The 18,705-nt window shown below is 43.9% G+C and overlaps 2 protein-coding genes across 4 annotated transcripts in view; one reads left to right on the forward strand and one right to left on the reverse strand.

The window, feature by feature from the left end:
* LOC117354768 (zinc finger protein OZF-like) overlaps positions 1-18,705 on the forward strand; it is a 265,018-nt gene that overhangs the window by 42,261 nt on the left and 204,052 nt on the right. The gene's annotated exons all lie outside the window — the stretch shown is intronic.
* LOC117354759 (zinc finger protein 250-like) overlaps positions 1-18,705 on the reverse strand; it is a 61,191-nt gene that overhangs the window by 25,786 nt on the left and 16,700 nt on the right. The window contains exon 5 of the mRNA XM_033932699.1: positions 9,945-11,197. Within this exon, the coding sequence (XP_033788590.1) occupies positions 9,945-11,197 (1,253 nt within the window). The remainder of the gene's footprint in view (positions 1-9,944; positions 11,198-18,705) is intronic.

Below are 18,705 nucleotides of genomic sequence, written 5' to 3' on the forward strand. Positions count from 1 at the left end.
GATGTAGTCTCTTGATGATGTAAACTGCATCGATCTGGAAGGTATTGCAGTCTAGAAATGTATTTTCATATAACGTAATATTTGACTTCACGTGTCTGAGTCCCATTTATTATTATTATTATTATTATTAGGATTTTATATACCGCCTATCAAGGTTATCTAAGCGGTTTTTACAATCAGGTACAGGCTCCACCCATCTATACACCTCCTTTTGCAAATTTATGCTATAAAATATATACACATATTTACAGAATAACACTTAGAAAGGAATTTGTTTTCTACATGTGTATGTGCACGCTACTACTCAAACTATTTACAGTACCACCAGCGATGATGAAGTCCTATTGATTGTACTTGGATAGGGAGGAGAAGAGGAGCAACCACAGTAGGTCATGCACAGCGTGCTTCAACAAATTGGCATGGGACAATACTCCGCTAGTAATGTCTGCGATGAAGACCAAGCAGGATCCGTGGTTCTGGGAAGAAATCTACAAGTAGATGAGCCTAGATCCCACCTATATTGTTTTTAGCTCAGGCTAAAGGACAGAAAATTCTGGCAGATCCATCAGGAAACATTCGCCAAGCAGGATCCTTCCTGGAGGAACCACTGTTAAAAAGCCTGATCCTAACTGGTACAGCTTCAGAACTACCGTATTTTCACATAGATAACGCGCACCCGTGTAAAACGCGCACACGGGTATAGCGCGCAAAAAACACATATTTATGTACATAAATTTATGTACATCTGTGAGATGGAGCAGGAAGAGATCTCCTAGAGAACTGGAAGACATGGCGGTGTCAGTCAGTACTTTCTTCTTTATTGTGGTTGAATTTGTTTATCATATACACTCATAATCCGATTCAGGGGTTAGCCCTAGAACTACAGTGAGAGATAAGAGAAGTTTATGTTTAAAATACAGAGTTCATTGCTGTGATAAAAACATGAAGTGTGGCCATACCAGATAAATGGAGAAACTGATTTCAACAAATCTTGTTTTATGTCTTCCTTGGCTACCTCAATTGTCTTGTTTTATCTACTGCATAGATCAATGTCTCTCAAACACTAAACAGAGCAAATGATTTTCACGGCACATTATAATTGAAATTATAAAATTGAAAAAGCAACAATAAATTAAATTTGAGAGTTATTTAAAGTTCTTTAAACTATGTATGGGCAATTGTAACAACGTTGAAACTAAAGTAGATAGAATAGAATTGCTACTCAATGCTATGGATGAGCTTGTTTTTGACAACTGAAAAGGTGGCTCGATAGTCAACATGCAAACACACATTTCATCATTCACCATCGGCAGTCGTGATCTTTTCTTCTAAAAAGATCCAAACGGTAAAGCCTTGATTGCTTTGTTACTCAAATTCAGATAGTTACTGCATAAAACATAAAACTAGTTGCTGTTACTTTTCAAGGACCAATCATTTCAAAGAATGATGCTTGTCTGAGCGCTTGTATCCTTATGCACTCAGACTCTTGTGTACATGTCATCTATTCTAGTGTATATTTATGAAGGGAATTTTTTAAAAATAAAGTAAAATTCTGGAATTTCTCGGGTCACACCAGTTTGAGAAACACTGGGTTAAATGTTTTTCCTTCTACGTAAGTCATGCAGTGATGGATGTAGACAAGCTGGATAGCAAGAATGTGAGAATTATAAGGGTAGCGAATGGGCCACCTCAATCCTGGGTTCCCCACTTAATGGTCTCCTTTAGATTAAGGACTGCCGTGCAGTTAAAACTATTATGAAATGTGTTACTTTTTAATGCCTGTAGTAATGACCGAAATATAATGTGACAGAGGACTTCTCTGGCTTGGGTCTGGTTCAGTGACCCTTGCAGCCAGGACATCTGTCTTTCTCTCTTGCACAAAAGACTTAAGGACACCCATTCTGAGAAAGCTATGCAACCATCCTATCACGTATGGGCACATATGTGACTATGAATTCTGGTCCCAGGATGTGTTACAAGCCTTGTATTAATTCCTATTTTGGAGAATATAGAAAGACATAGGTATGCCTCCAGAGATTTTGAGAGAGCTCTGTGCCCTCTTCCTTTCACACAGGAGGCAGCCAAGCAAGCCTCGTGAGACCTTCAAGTTATACGTAAAAACATATATGGATCTCTAGATTATTAATTTTCATCGCAATTAACTATATACCGTATTTCTATAATGTGAATTTTGCATCTTGTACCCAGAAGAAATTGTCACCTAAACATGATTTATATAAGGTAAGGAATAAGAGGTTAGCTTTCATAAACTACAAAAGATCGCAGAAAGAGGAAGACAGGAAAAATATCTGGAAAAGTTAAGAGAGGCTGGTCTTGTCTGGAAAGCAAAGATGCAAATGGAAGAAAAAAAATAGCTGGCACGGTAAAATGGGGAGACAAGACATTTTTTAGCTATATTAGTGATAGGAAGAAGTGCAAAAGTGGCATTGTGAGACTCAAAGGTGAAGGGGAGGAATATGTAGAAGCTGATAAAGAAAAGGACAAATTGCTTAACTGATATTTCTGTCCTGTGTTCACGGCTGAAGCGCTGGGAGCAGGACCGCAGAAGACAAACGTGAATAGGGATGGAGGAGTAATAGACCCTGATTGATTTTCAGATGGTTGTGTTCATGAGGAGCTAGCTAAAACAAAGGTAGGCAAAGCAATGGGGCCGGATGGTGGACATCCTAGGGTGCTGAAGGAACTTAGGGAAGTTCTGGTAGCTCTGCTGACTGACCTTTTCAACGAGTCTCTAGAGTTCGGAATGGTGCTGGAGGACCCTCTCCACTAAAGTAGAAGTAAGGAAGAAGTAGGGAATTACAGGCCGGTAAGTCTGACTTCTGTGGTAAGCAAATTAATGGAAACACTTTTAAAACAGAGAACGGTGAAGTTTCTGGAATCCTGTGAATTACAGGACTGGGGGCAACATGGATTCATTAGAGGTAGGTCTTGTCAGACAAATCTGATCAATTTCTTTGACTGGGTGACCAGAGAATTGGATTCAGGATATGCGCTAGATGTGCTGTATTTAGATTTTAGCAAAGCCTCTGACAGTGTTCCACACAGACTTCTAATAAATAAACTGAGTGCCCTCGGGATGGGTCCCAAAGTGATGGGCTGGATCAAGAACTGTTTGAGTGGAAGGCAACAGAGGTTAGTGATCAATGGAGATTGCTCTGAGGTGTGCCTCAAGGTTCTGTTCTTTGGCCTGTTCTTTTTAACATTGTCGGGTAAGATTTGCCTCTTTTTGGATGATACCAAAATCTGCAATAGAGTAGACACGCCGGATGGTGTGAAGAACATGGCGAAGCTTGAAGAATGGTCTGAAATTTGGCTGCTAAAATTTAATGCTATGAAATGCAAGGTCATGCATTTCGGCTGCAAAAACCTGAGGGAACAGTATAGTTTAGGGGGGTGAAGAACTTATGTGCATGACAGAAGAGTGGGACTTGGGTGTGATTGTATGTGATGATCTTAAGGTGGCCAAACAGGTTGAAAAGGTGACAGTGAAAGCTAGAAGGATGCTAGGTTGAATTGGGAGAGGTATGGCCAGTAGGAAAAAGGAGGTATTGATGCCTCTGTATAAGACTCTTGTGAGACCTCATTTAGAATATTGTGTACAATTCTGGAGGTCACACCTTCAAAAAGATATAAAAAGGATGGAGTCGGTCCAGAGGAAGGCTACTAAAATGGTGTGTGGTCTTCGTGATAAGGCGTAAGGGGACAGACTTAAACATCTCAATCTGTATACTTTGGAGGAAAGGCGGGAGAGGGGAGATATGATAGAGACACTTAAATACCTACGTAATGGAAATGTGCATGAGTTGAGTCTCTTTCATTTGAAAGGAAGCTCTGGAATGAGAGGGCATAGGATGAAGTTAAGAGGTGATAGGCTCCGGAGTAATCTGAGGAAATACTTTTTTACAGAAAGGGTGGTAGATGCGTAGAACAGTCTCCCAGAAGAGGTGGTGAAGACAGAAACTGTGTTTGAATTCAAAAGGGCCTGGATAGGCACGTGGGATCTATCAGAGAGAAAGAGATAATGTTTACTGTGGATGGGCAGACTAGATGGGCCATTTGGCCTTTATCTGCCATCATGTTTCTTTAATGTAAAACTATAGGAGTTGCTAAGAAGACCTCCTCCCTCGGTGATATTTTGTAAAGTTTGTGATTTGGGGACAAACAAAATATAGCTTCACTATTAAGATCACCATTTTTGCCCTAAGGAAGACAGTGTAGAGACCTTAAGGTTTTGCCCCCTTCAAGTACTGCAGAGCTCTATGGTGACTCCACTGTAGTATTGTGTATTGATTTATTGACTTGAGAATACCCTGCAACTTCTGGTGACTGTAGGGAAATTGCTGTCATAAATACCCATCCCAATGAGAGTTTTCATGTCCTTGGCTCTTGCCTTTCTGGCCACTACACCATAAAAAAGGAAAAGGATGGAGAGCACTGCGCTGGACATAGGTGAAAGCTGGGACGGGAGCCAGGCCAACACCACCCTTCCCAAGAGAAAAGAAGTAAAGTTCTAGACGAGAAAACCTGAAGAAACAGAAGAGGAACAGCTGAAAGTCCGAGATCTACAAAGCCAAAGAACTCCATTGATCTATTGGCTCAAACTGGTCCCAGCCCTGACCTCCCTACAAACTCTTAACATTTACTAAGAATAACCTGTCCGGAAGCACACAGGGTAATATTTGCAATTCAGCTGGTTGGTGGCCTCCTCTCCCCACCCCTTTATTTTAGTGTACCTGTTTCTGGATAGTGCTGTAGAGAACGTCCCTAGGCTGGAATAAAGTTCTTATTCCATAGTCCACTAGGTGTTTTCGCTCTTGTGACTGCCCACCAGCCTTACATAAAGTCACAGCATCTCCTGTCTTACAGGAAAATCTAGAAAAAAATAGCCAGCTGACGACTGAAACTTTTTGACTATTTAAGGTGTTGCTTGGTGTCCAGTCCAGTACAGCAAAACGTTTGTGGTATTCTGGACAGCACTTGCAAGCTGCATCAAAAGATTAGGTTCTTACCCTGGCAATCTTCTTTCTTGTAAACCCTCACTCCATTCTTGAACAAACAGGCTGTCAATCCCGTCTCACGAGATCTCTTGTAGGAAGCCTCATTTGCATAGTTTTGCTCTTACCTCTAGACTGCCCTCCAACTTCCAGTGTGTGACAAAGCAGACAGTCAGTCATTCCTGTGGAGAACACAAAAGAGGGAGGGTTGTAGGGAAACTCCCAGAGAAACAAGTCTAATCTGCTCATTTCAATAAGCATCACAACAAACAATCAAACTTTTTTTTTCCCCAATAGAATAAATAATAAGAACATAAGATTTGCCGCTGCTCACGCAGCAGCCCTTAGGTCAAAGACCAGTGCCCTATTTGAGTCTAGCCTTACCTGCGTATGTTCTGTTCCAGTAGGAACTTATCTAACCTTTTCTTGAATCCCTGGAGGTTGTTTTCCCCTATAACAGCCTCCGGAAGAGCCTTCCAGATTTCTACCACTCTCTGGGTGAAGAAGAACTTCCTCATGTTTGTACGGAATCTTTTCCCTTCTAACTTTAGCGAGTGCTCTCTCGTTCTCTTCACCTTGGAGAGGGTGAACAATCTCTCTTTCTCTACTAAGTCTATTCCCTTCAATATCTTGAATGTTTCGATCATGTCCCCTCTCAGTCTCCTCTTTTCAAGGGAGAAGAGGCCCAGTTTCTCTAGCCTCTCATTGTACGGCAACTCCCCAGCCCCTTAACCATTTTTGTTGCTCTTTTCTGGACCCTTTCGAGTAGTACTGTGTCCTTTTTCATGTACAGTGACCAGTGTTAGACACAGTACTCCAGGTGGGGGCGTACCATGGCCCGGTACAGCGGCATGATAACCTTCTCAGATCTGTTTGTGATCCCCTTCTTAATCTTTCCTAGCATTCTGTTTGCCCTTTTCACCACCGCTGCCACTGCGCATTGCGTGGACAGTTTCATTGTCTTGTCTACAAGTACTCCCAAGTCTCTTTCTTGGGGGCTTTCTCCGAGTATAGCACCAGAAATCCTGTATTCGTGCATATGATGTTTGTTACCGACATGCATCACCTTGCACTTATCCACGTTGAACCTCGTTTGCCATTTCACGGCCCATTCCTTGAGACCCAACCTGCACTCATAGCGTGGTTGCATATTCACAAAAGAACCCCCTGCAGGAAAGGGCGCAATATTTGCGTATGGCAATCTTGGTAAGACTGGCCAAATAAACAAGAAGTCCATCTCACCGGTACATATTGAGACAACCAGCGAATCAGAATCTCAGGGCGGGCTTCAGGAATAGAGTGAGAGTTTACAAGAATCTAATATTTCCTTCTTGTACAATGCCACTCTATTCTTAAAATGGAACATAATAGAGCACTCCCTCAAACTTAAGGTGGGACTGATGAGCCAGCTGCCAGGATATATGATTCAAATACGAAGCCCCCTTGGCCGCCACCTCCATCCTGCAAAACTTTGTGAATGCGTGCAGAGAAGACCAAGCGTCAGCACTACAAATCTCTTCCGGGGAAACCGCTGAAGATTCCACCCACGAGGAAGCTACACCTCATGTGGAGTGGGCCTCCTCCAAAAATAGGAGGCCACTTTCCAGCTGTGATGGAGGAAGATGAAATGGCCATCCTGATCCACCTGGAAATGGTGGCATTTGACGCTGTTCCACCCTTAAGGGCTGCGCTGGCCAGCATGAAGAGATGATTTGACAAATGAAATTTGTTCGTTTCATCCAAGCAGCATAACAAAAGCCTGCGCACATCCAGAGATTTCAACACTGTCATATTTACTCAAACCTGAGGGCGTCTAGGCAATTACTGACCTTACCATTTTGATTCAGAACCGTGGCACCCTGAGGACCACATTGACTGCTTTGAGATCCAGGATAGGTCTCCAGTCTTCGAAGCCTCCCTTTGGTCCGATGAAGTATAGCCAGTAGCTACCTGAGCCCACAGGGACTGTATGGCTGCTATATCCAGTAATCTTTGCACTGTTGCTCTGAGCTTTGCTTCTTTTCCCGGGTTCCCCACTGGGAAATCTAGAAAAAGCTCTGAAAGAGGACTGAAATACTTGAGCTTGTGCCCCTCTTGAAGAATGTCCAACACCCAGCGAGCTGTGGTGACTCCTGCCCACTCCATTAAAAATGTCGAAAGCCTCCCTCCAATATGCGATGGAGGACGCATTCGGCTCTGATCCTGGATAAACCGCCATGGAGCCCCGCAGTCTGCACTCAAACCTGGAGTGAGCTATGCTCCCAAGGGAACAGTCCCCAAGCTCCTGAACTGTGAATGCGGGTTATCCAGGTGGGTGCACTGCAAAGCAGCCAACCTCCTGGAAGCAGACTCTGACCTCAGCCAGGGGGATCCTCTGCAGCATGAAAAAGAAATCACGCCAAGTTGCCCCAAAATACTGAAGTTAGGCAAGAGCAGGCAAACCTAGCTCCTACTGTCTCGCTTGTAGGAAAATAACTGCAAGTGAGGCTTCCTGTAAGAGATCTCGTGAGATGGGATTGACCACCCGTTTGTTCAGGGGGGTGTACAAGAAGCAATTTCACCCCAAAAGACTCACCCTGAATTTGACTCCATGTCCCTTACAGCTGTTTCAAGTAAGTTTCATCTAAAGCTTTACTGCTTCTGTTAAACATTTGGGTCCTTATTGTAGAAGCATCCCCCCGTGTAATACGTATAAAAACCAGTTTAATAATAATAAGAACAGTTTATATACTGCAGTACCGTGAAGTTCTATGCGGTTTACAAAAGAATAAGAGAAGGTACAAATTGATTGAACTTAAGAGAGGTGAAAGCGAGTGGTTGATAAGTCAGAGAACCGTTATTGAGGAGAAGGAGATGTCTAGATACTTCGGGAATAGATGTGTTCGGTAGTGAGAGTGCTCTGATAATAGTAAACCGCTTTAAATAATCTAAAAACCTTTTTATTTAAGGACGCTTTTGATGTATAACCGTCCAATTTTAGAACGCTCGGTCTAAACGTCCTACAGCTGGGATCCTCATGTGTTAACCATTACTGTTTACTATCCTATAATGTCATGTAGTTCGACTCCCCTTTCTCTCTTGTCTCAGTTTGTCTGTTCACTTATTTGTACTCCGTTTAGAAATTCGATAAGCGGATAAACAAATTTTAAATAAAACTTGGATGTGCATTCCTCATCTTAGAAAGGAAAAATACGTCACTGAGGAAAAATATAGGACTTTTGCGTTTACACAGCCCAAACCACACATATACCTCCTGGAAAGGCAGCCCCTCCCCCCCCCTCCGGGACATTATGATCCCACTGACCTCCAATTCCTACCCTCCTGCAACACTGACTACCCCGGCGTCAATGCCCCCTGGCAACAAACATCCCTCCCCCGCCCCGATACACTTTCCCTACCCAGATCAGCCCACCCAAACCCTCAATCTCATCATCAGGTTTAGCATAGGGCCATGGTGTCTAGCGGGAGCTGGAAAATGCTCTGAAGCCCTAGGTGGACTCCTAGCGTATGCCAGAGGCTCTTATAAAGAACCGTGGAAGTTCTCCACATTGTAACAAGAATTTCTAGATTCTCATCTCCAAATCCGTTGTCAAATAAGGCTCTTGTGTTTCTTTAAAGTTTTAATCTGGATGATTTAAATGCATCAGACTACCAGCAGACTATGATTTTCTAGGTATTCTTTGGTATTACAAAGATTAACCCCCAATATGCAGCAGCATTACCCAGTCGGCTAAGTACCACTTAGAAGACTATCTGCCGAGATTCAGCTACCGGCTAGCCTGACACCGTCAAAGATAAGCCTGCTTTTTAGGCAAGTGTAAGTCAGATAGACTGGCTTAAAAAGGTTTCCCTTTGGCATTAGGCCTTAGCTGGCCGGCTACTCAATATTAGCTTGACCAGCTGAATCGGCAATCTTTAAACCGGGATCGCTACGGACTGAATATCGGGGCCTGAATCCTTTCAATGCCTGAACCCTGAGAGCCTTAGTTTAGAAAAGACCTGGAGAGGGGAACCCAGACATCCAACTTCAGACGTGGAGAATCTCCACAATATTTTACAAGAGGATCAGCCGAATGTTGAGGGCCGCAGGCGATATTTCTGTAACAAAGGGCTTCATAACATCCTCTTCTTCTGGTGTGATTTATTTTCTGGAACCTTCCATTTTGCCTTTGCTTTGGTTCAAGTTACTCTATTATCATCATAGTCAAAGCAGCAACGAATGAACCACGGAGCTGGGGAGAGGATCCTTCCCTTAGGGACTCTCTCTCTCTCTCTCTACCTATGTCCTTTCTTGGGGTCCCTAAAGGTGGGTGAGAAGTCCTTCCTCTCAAACCTCCTGGTCACCGCTTGGAATGGGGGGAATCCCTCCTTTCACACACACTTGTGAGTCCTTCCTCTAGATTTCAGACTAGCAATGATATGTTGCAACAGAGGAAGGTGACAGTGGCGCCCTCTATGTCTCTGCAGACCCTTATGTCCAGGTGGTCACCTCCACATTTTGTGCACAAATACTGAACCCCCCTACCATAGTTAAGTCCTTACTCTTTGCTCTATGGTCACGCCCATTGTTCCCTCGTCTCAGCGCTATTGGCTGGTCCTGTGAACCTCTGGAAGAAGCCTCTTTTTTTGTTTAGGAAGATCCCTGTTCTAAGCAGCCACAAATAATTCACTTCTTCACAAACACCATCTCATTTCTTCACCGACAGTGCTGTAGAACCTGTTAGGAACCCATCAACCCTTTTGGGCTCATGCAACAATCCACCGGGTGCATCCACTATCCTGCTCAGCCATTATCAGTCTCTCATCTCTGGGCACCGACACCTCTTCCTGTAACCCTTGCAGTGCAAGGTGAGGCATTAGAAGAGGCTGCTGGCGACGCTCAACATATTTCCGGCTGTACGTATGATCCTTCCTAATGGTTTTAATTACCTGCCCATTTGGGTCCTTCCGTCTCCTTCTCCGTCTCCTTCGACCATCTTTTGGATCTATATCTTCAGATATTTTCTGGCTTTCATGGATCCTCTGGTGCCGGACAAGATTGTAGGTCTTCAGGAAGCCGCCTCCACATACTGTACAAATGTATGGCCCATCCCCGGTGTGGATTCTCATGTGCCTGTCCAGATTTGGCTTCTGGATGAAGGTCTGCCCACATATCCCACATTTAAATGGTCTCTCCCCAGTGTGGATTAACATGTGCTTCATAAGGGAGTTCTTACAGAGAAAGGCTTTCCCACATTCGCTACACTCAAATGGTTTTTCCCCACTGTGGATTCTCTGGTGGAACTTAAGGCTGGGCTTTCCACTATAGCTCTTCCCACATTCAGTGCACGAAAATGGTTTCTCCCCCATATGCATCCGCTGATGGGCAATGAGATGCATTCTACCAGCGTAGCTTTTGCCGCATTCTGTACAAGAAAATGGTCTCTCTGTGCTGTGAGTCTGCAGGTGCAGTCCAAGATGCCCTTTGTAAGCACAGGCTTTCCCACATTCAGGGCACTCAAAGGATTTCTCCCTGGCATGAATTTTCTGGTGTCGTCGAAGCTCTTTCTTCACGTAGAAGCTTTTACCACATTCTGTACAGGAGAACGGTTTCTCTCCCCGGTGCATCCTGTCATGGATGATGAGATCAGCTTTTCGGTTGAAGCTCTTCCCACACTCAGCACAGGAGAAGGGTCTCTCTCCAGTGTGAAGCCGATAGTGTGTCTGATAGTTCCCCTTATGGTTAAACTTCATGCCACAAAAGCTACAGGAAAAGAGTTTTTCTCCTGTATGGATTCTCTGGTGCCCAACCAAGTGCTGTTTGTAATAGAATCTTTTGCCACACTCAGTACAGCAGTATGGCCTCTCCCCCGTGTGGGTCCTCTGGTGATCTATAAGGTGGTTTTTCTGGGTGAAGCTTTTCTCACATTCAGTGCACGGGTACGGTCTCATTTGCATGTGCAGCTTCTGGTGGCGTCTCAGAGCCCCCTTCTCGCTGAATGTTTTTTCACACACAGGACACCTGAATTCCACGGCTCCCTTGGTTTCTCTCCAGTGCTTTCTCTTGACAACATTTTGTGGAGTTTCTCCTGGAAGACTCAGATCCATGCAGGAGTACTGCAGAGGAACCCCACTGCCTTCTCCTGGTCCCTCCCAGAATTGTGGCTCTTCTTTCTGCCCCATCAAAGGTCCAGCTCCATCCTCTGAAAAACAAGAGAGAGGTCAGTTAGCAGGGGGCAGGCAGTGATGGTTCGACAACTCAAACAGAACGGGATCTTTTCATGAAGCTGACAAGTGCTGTCAATTAGTTAACTGCCAGGTAAGGCAGCAGTACAAGATCTCAAGGTCTCTAAAGAGCCCTTCACCCACTGATGCTTGACTAGTGATGCTGGAGCTTAACCACCATCAAGCTGGGGAAGACAGGATGAAGCTTATTCCTAGGATAAGCAGCATAGAATCTGTTTTACTCTTTGCGATCTTGCCATGTACCTGTGACCTGGGCTGGCCACTGTTGAAAACAGGAAACTGGACTCGAAGGACTTTCGATCTGTCCCAGTATGGCAACTCTTTTATGTTAAAGAGATTTTTTGCATATAAAGTCCAAGATGAGAAGTATCGTCTTCATAAGACAAGAACATAAGCATCATCGGACTGGGCAGATCAAATGGCCATCAATCTCCGTATCCTGTTTCCAACAGTGGCCAATCTAGAAAACAAATACCTGGCAAGATCCCAAGCAATGGATTTCACCAAGCCCATCTTAATAATGGCTTATGGACCTTTGTTTTAGGAAATTATCCAAATCTTTTTTTAAACACTGCTAAGCTAATTGCTTTCATCACATTCTCTAGCAACAAATTCCAGAGTTTAATTACATGTTGAGTAAAGAAATATTTTCTCCAGTTTGTTTTAAATCTACTACTTAATAGCTTTATTGCCCCCTGGTCCTAGTATTTTGGGAATGAGTAAACAAGCAATTTCTGGATTGAATATTTAATGTGCATTTGCTCAACTAGTTATTGGAAGGGGGAAGAAGGGAAGATTAGGTACTGACCTTGATAATCTTCTTTCTGTTAACACAGCATACGAGTTCTGACAGTAGGTGAATATCCCATACTTGTGAGTGGGCTGCAGGAGGGTGAAATTTGCATTTTTCAGGTTTGCCTCCTTCTCCAGTGCTGTGAAGCCCCCTTCAGTTAGTACCAAAGCAGTTGAACAGCACTAACACACAGAAATCGAGAAGGAGGGGTACGGGGAATCTCCCCGCAAACACAGTCCTGTTCTGTTAGAAATATCAAACAAAAACCACTACCAAAAACTCAACATGCACTAACCTCATGAAGCTCAGAGTATCTTTCCCCTTGAAGCACTCTCCCTATGTTCTTCCATTTTTTTTTTTTAACTGACAGTAGTAGACACTGAACGATCCAAAGAATATGCAGGTGAAGCCCAGCCCCAGACTGATAAGAGTGGGTTGTCAGGACTCATATGCTGTGTTAACAGAAAGAAGATTATTGAGATAAGTACCTAATCTTCCTTCTATCCTGACAGTAGATGACTTACCAAAGTAGTCTCTTAAGTCTAGGGTAGGACAGAAACCAAATTTATTATCCCCTCTTGCTGCTTCATCCACTCTATAAAATTTCATAAATGTATATAGAGTGGACCACTTAGCTGCCTAACAAATTTCTTCAGGAACAATTGCCCCCATCTCCACCCTTGAAGATGCTATACTTCTGGTAGAGCACATTCTCACAGAGATTTGAGGTCAAGCCACATTTGTTAACACAAAAAGATGATCTGAAAGGCGAAAATCATTTGTCACTTCTAAGTATCGAAGGAGAGATCTCCTCACATCGAGTACTTTCAACACTTTGTCATTCTTCTGGAATTCCGTGGACTGAAAGTAGGGAAGCCTGACCTCTTGATTAATATGAAATGCCAAGACCCCTTCGGTAAGAATGAGGGCACAGTTGGATCTATCACTCCTGCTTTTGTAATCTTGAGAAATGAATCTCTGCAAGACAAAGCCTGTTATCTCCAAGATTCTCCTCATGGAGACGATGGCCATCAAAAATACAGTCTTCACTGTCAAATTTAGCAGAGGAGCCTCCTGCAAGAGCTCAAACAGTGCCCTGCTGAGGCCCTTCAATATGATGTTCAAATTCCAAGATGAAAATGGCTGCCTTAATTGGGATCTCAACCTGGCGCCCCCTTCAAAAATCTGCCTATATTCAGATGCGAAGCCAAGGATCCTCTTTCCAGATGGGCTCAAAAATACGAGAGACCCGCTACCTTTACTTTAAGGGACCCAACTGCCAGTTCCTTTTCCATACCAGCCTGTAGAAAGGCCAAAGTGACTGACACTAGTGCATGTATGGGGGTCTACCTGATCCTTTGCACACCATTGTTGAAACAATTTTCAGGCCTTAGCATATGCTGCAATAGTTGATGTTTTTTTTACTCTGAGGAGGGTAGTAATACCCACCTCCGAATAGCCTTTCCTCATGAGGGCCTTGCACTTAAGATCCATGCCGTAAGAGCAAAGCAGTCTGGATTTTCTAGGGGAACTGGACCCTGAGACAGGAGATCCACGTACACTGGTAGCTTGAGACATTTGTCCCTTTGCAGGTGCACAAAGTCCCTATTACATGGTCTTCTTGGCCAATCTGGAGCCTCTAGGATTACCTTCGCTTAATGGCTCAAAATCTGGCGAATGACCCTGCCTTTCATGGGCCACAGAGGAAACATGTACAGCAGATTCTATGCTGGCTAAGGCTGGACCAGGGTGTCTAGGCCTTCGCTTCCTTGCACGACTCTTCTGAAAACTCGATCCACTTTCTTGTTGTTCGACGTCACCATGAAGTCGATCACTGGGCGCCCCCAACATCTTACTATGCAGTCGAATACCTTTTGGGACAGAGACTGCGCCCCCAAGTGTAAAGTCTGCCTGCTGAGATAATCAGCTTGTACATTGTCTACTCCCACTACATGTGCTGCTGATAGCAGCTGTAGATGAAGCTCCACCCACTGAAACAATAGCTGGGCCTCCCTATTAGAGGAGCACTATTGGTGTCTCCTTGTCGATTGACATAAGCTACAGCTCTGGTCTTGTCGGAGAACACATGTACCGCTTTGCCCACCAGTGACTTCTCCAATATCAGAAACGCTAAGCGATGGCTTATAACTCCAAACGGTTTATGAACCACTTCTTCTGTGATGGAGTCCAACGGCCTTGAACTGGGTACCCTAGGCAATGCCCTCCCCAGCCGCAGAGTCTGGTATTGGTTGTCAGAAAAACCCAGGAGATCTGAAGCGGCACTCCTTTTTCCAGGGACTCCAGCCTCAGCAACAGCTCAAGCTCCATCAAGCTTCTATAGACCATGCCAGAGGTTTCTGAAGTGAGTCCTTCTGAGTTTCCAAGTTTTATTCAAATTTCTTTAAATGCCTATCAAAAACTCTAAGCGTTTTACAATAACTAAAATAGGGGGCATGAACTAAGACAATTAGAGCAAGACATAATAATGACGCACAATAAGAAACGGAAGGTAAGTAGGGCGAACTACAATGTTTAAAAGTAAAGCGGATAAAAAAAGGTAAAAAACAAGATGAAGGGCAGGGTTAGGATTAGAGTTAGGGCCGCAATCCAGTCGGGTTTTCAGAATTTCCCCAATGAATATGCATGAGATCTACACTGCTTTCATTGTATGCTAATAGATCTCATGCATATTCATTGGAGAAATCCTGAAAACCCAACTGGATTACGGCCCTCCCGGAGGGACTTTGACACCCCTGCCCTACAGAGTCTGTGTCCTCTCCCAGGCAGAGCTGCTCCAAGGGTTACCGGGCATCCTCTTCCAGCACTGAAAGCCTCAGACTCAAAAGAAAAAAGCCTGCAAAATAAACGATCAGAGCAGATCAGAAACGCCCTTTCCAGTGCAATAGGTGAGGCATTCTAGACCAGTGGTCCCAAACTCACGGCCCACCAGGTACTATTTTGAGGCCCTCAGTGTGTTTATCATAATCACAAAAGTAAAATAAAAGTTTCTTGATCATATGTCTCTTTAGCTATAAATGACAATATTATTATTAAGACTAAGCCAAAAGGAAAGATTTATAAACTAGAAAGAGTTTTACCTCATGCAAAACTGTCATTTCTTTAATAAGACATTAACTATTTTTTCTGAGGCCCTTCAAGTACCTACAACTCCAAAATGTGGCCCTGCAAAGGGTTTGCGTTTGAGACCATTGTTCTAGAGACAATAGGGTTATTTCCCCATACTCGCATGCTCTACAGAAGGAATCCAGTCCGGATTTTTCATGCTGCCTCTGTAGTACTTCATTGATCAGTTTAGCGCCCTCTACAGTCTTTCCTTCTGCAAGCATGTCTGCAGCTGTGGGTGTTCTACTCTCCCCGTTTTATTGTTTTAAATTTGATGTAGTTTCATCCCCTTTGCAGGTATTTTCACATTTGAAGCAAATTTGGAGCTCTGCCTGCCAGTCTGCATAGTTTTCCTTGGAGATCAGGGCCGTCCTCTCACCTTATCCCAGGACAAGCAGGCAGCATATTCTCACACGTCGGTGACATCATCCACAGAGCCCTAGTATGGACAGTTTTAAAAGTGCATTGCCACTTTATAAACTTTAGACAGTTTGTGACTGACAACACTACGCATGTGCGAGTGCCTTCCCGCCCAACATAGGCGCGGGGTCCTCAGTTCTTAGTTTTCCGCGAAGCTAAGTTATGTATTTTGAACGCCATTCAAACTTGTCTTTTTGCCTTTCCGCTCTTGCGTATTTTTTCTTTGTTCTCCTCCCATTTTATTTTTTTCCTTTAAAAAAAAAAAAGTTTAATTTGGCTGAGGCAGTCTTCCCATCGATGTCCCGCCCATTGATGTGATTAAGAAGTGCGGCAGGTGTCAACAACCCATATCTATCACCGACCCCCATTGTTGGTGTTTGCAGTGCCTTAGCCTGGAGCATCGTGTAGAGTCCTGCATGCGTTGTTCTTCGCTTCAGAAATGTACTATCAAAAGTCGCAAACAACAGCAAGAAAAGTTATTCGGCACCAGCATGGATGTCGAAAATGCATCCCAGCCATCGACATCGAAGGTGTCGACATCAACACGGAGGACATTGCACCCTCTGGTAAGCCAGTTAAGAAGCCACCAGCTTCCCAGTTGGAGTCACAGGCCACTATGGCATCAATTCCAGTCATGCCGGCCAAGCGAAAACCTCTCTTCTCCATTGAGGGTTGCATCTTCATCTGAGTCGAGCTGTGGCACCTTTGGTACCAGCAGAAAAGCCAATGGTACCAGTGCTTTCTTTTCAGGAAAAGCTGGATGTGCTCTTCCACTTAGAATTTGGTTACTTGCTTCACCTTATGACCCCAACACCGACTACTTTGGTACTGGCTTGGCCTGAGTATGATATCACGAGGTCTTCTGGTACCATCATTGGCTCCTCTCAACACCGATCAATCTCGGCGATGCTGCACTGCATCTACTCATCGTTCAAGTTCATCGAGGCATCGTCGATCATCTCCTCCTTGCTATTCTCATTCTAGCAAATGCTTTACCAAGAGAAAACACCATTCTCCTGCATATGTTACTGAGTGCCACAGGTCTCCGACACCGACTGTCTAAGAAACATCGTTCTGAACATGCTTTCTTAGCATACCAGATCTTCAACACTGACTTCATCCAAGAAGAAACGTCTTCCTGAACATGCTTCTAAGTGTCCACGGTCCCCAACTCCGACATCAGATGGACACTGGTCCGAGCACAAACATTGACGCAGTTCATCTTCACAATCGCTGGTTAACTGATCTTCAGTTTGATTTAGATGCGGACTTCCTCCTTTATTCTACTGAGGCTTATGACGCATCTGAGGAAAAATCTCCATGCCTGTCTCCTCCTAGAGCAAAATCTCCTTCTGAGAGACTTTCTTTCACCAAATTTATTAGACAATAGGATAAAGACCTCTCTGTCAAACTTGAGGCTGATTCTGCCTATAGTGCTGAATTTCTAGAGACTGTAGATTATGGTCAGCTTCCTAAAGAACTCTTAAAACTTCCATTACATGGTATCCTTAAAGTGACTCTTCATAAGAACTGGGAGACCCCTCTCACTATACCTGTGGCTTCCAGAAAGTTGTACTCTTTCTTTCTAAAATTGTCTCTATTCCAGATTTTGACAAGCAACAGCTTCAGCACCAATCGTTAGTGGTGGATTCTACTTTAAAGAATTCCAATCCATCCAAAGTCTATACCTCAGTGCCAAGAGGGGCGCACTAAGGACAAATTGGGCCATCGCCTTTACCAAGTTTCAAGTTTATTAATACCGATTTTTGGTAGAAAAAAAAGGAAAAAACAAGGCGGTAAGGGTTGGCAAACAGGGTTCATAAATTACAATTACTATTTTTCTTGTTACATGAAACATCCTCTCAAGAAATGTCCTGCTTTTGAAAAATATCTTCCTTCTAAACATCTGAAAGAGTTTCAGTCTCTCATTCGCACTCTTACCCAACTACGAAAGTATATGGTTAGATCTTTTGAACTGACTTCCAGGGCCTCTTCAATGTCTGTGGCCATGAGATGTTTAGATATGGATACTAACCTCCAAGACAGATTGGCTAATATCCTATGCTTAGGGGATGAACTTTTTGGAGACTCTATTGAAAATGCTACCCAAAAGCTCACTTACCATGAGAAACATTGGAATGCTTTGGTCAAATCCAAAACAAGCCAGCTGCTGCAAAATCCTTTAAACCTTCCTTTTCTTATCACCTAAACATTCTGCTTCTATTAGACCATCCTACACGAAGCAACAGACCGATACATAAAGACAGTAAGTAAACGCAGGAGAAACAAAAGACTCCAATGGTTCAGTAAAGAAATTTCAGACCTAGTTAAACAGAAAAAAGACGCATTTATCACCTACAAACATTTAGGCAGAGAGGGGGGCGAAAGAGGACTATCTAGACAGATCTAAAGCTGTCAAAACAGCAGTCAGAGAAGCCAAACTCCGAATGGAGGAAGAGCTAGCACGGAAAATTAAGAAAGGGGATAAATCTTTCTTCAGCTATATTAGTGACAGAAAAAGAAACAAAGATGGGATAGTACGCCTGAAGCAATCGGACGGTAACTTTGTGGAATCAGATTCTGAGAAGGCAGAACTACTAAACAAATACTTCTGTTCAGTGTTCACCTGCGAAGCGCCGGGAGCTGGTCCACAGCTGCAGATGGGAGATAACCAGAAAGACCCGTTTCAAGATTTCGAATTTACGCCCAGTAGCGTCTATGACGAACTATCAAGACTCAAAATAAACAAAGCCATGGGACCGGATAACCTACACCCCAGAATGTTCAGGGAGTTAAGGGAAGTTCTGGCAGAACCATTATCTGTTCTTTTCAATCTTTCCCTAAGCACAGGAAGGGTCCCCTTGGACTGGAAAACCGCCAACGTAATCCCACTCCACAAAAAGGGCTGCAGGACAGAGACAGCAAACTACAGACCAGTGAGTCTCACGTCTATAGTGCGTAAACTCATGGAAACACTGATCAAACAGAATCTTGACACAATCCTAGACGAAGAAAAACTGCGTGATCCACACCAACACGGGTTCACCCAGGGTAGATCCTGCCAATCTAATCTGATTAGCTTTTTTGACTGGGCTACTAGACAACTGGACGCCGGAGAGTCACTGGACG

This window comes from Geotrypetes seraphini, chromosome 2, assembly GCF_902459505.1.
Source record: "Geotrypetes seraphini chromosome 2, aGeoSer1.1, whole genome shotgun sequence".
Taxonomy (NCBI): domain Eukaryota; kingdom Metazoa; phylum Chordata; class Amphibia; order Gymnophiona; family Dermophiidae; genus Geotrypetes; species Geotrypetes seraphini.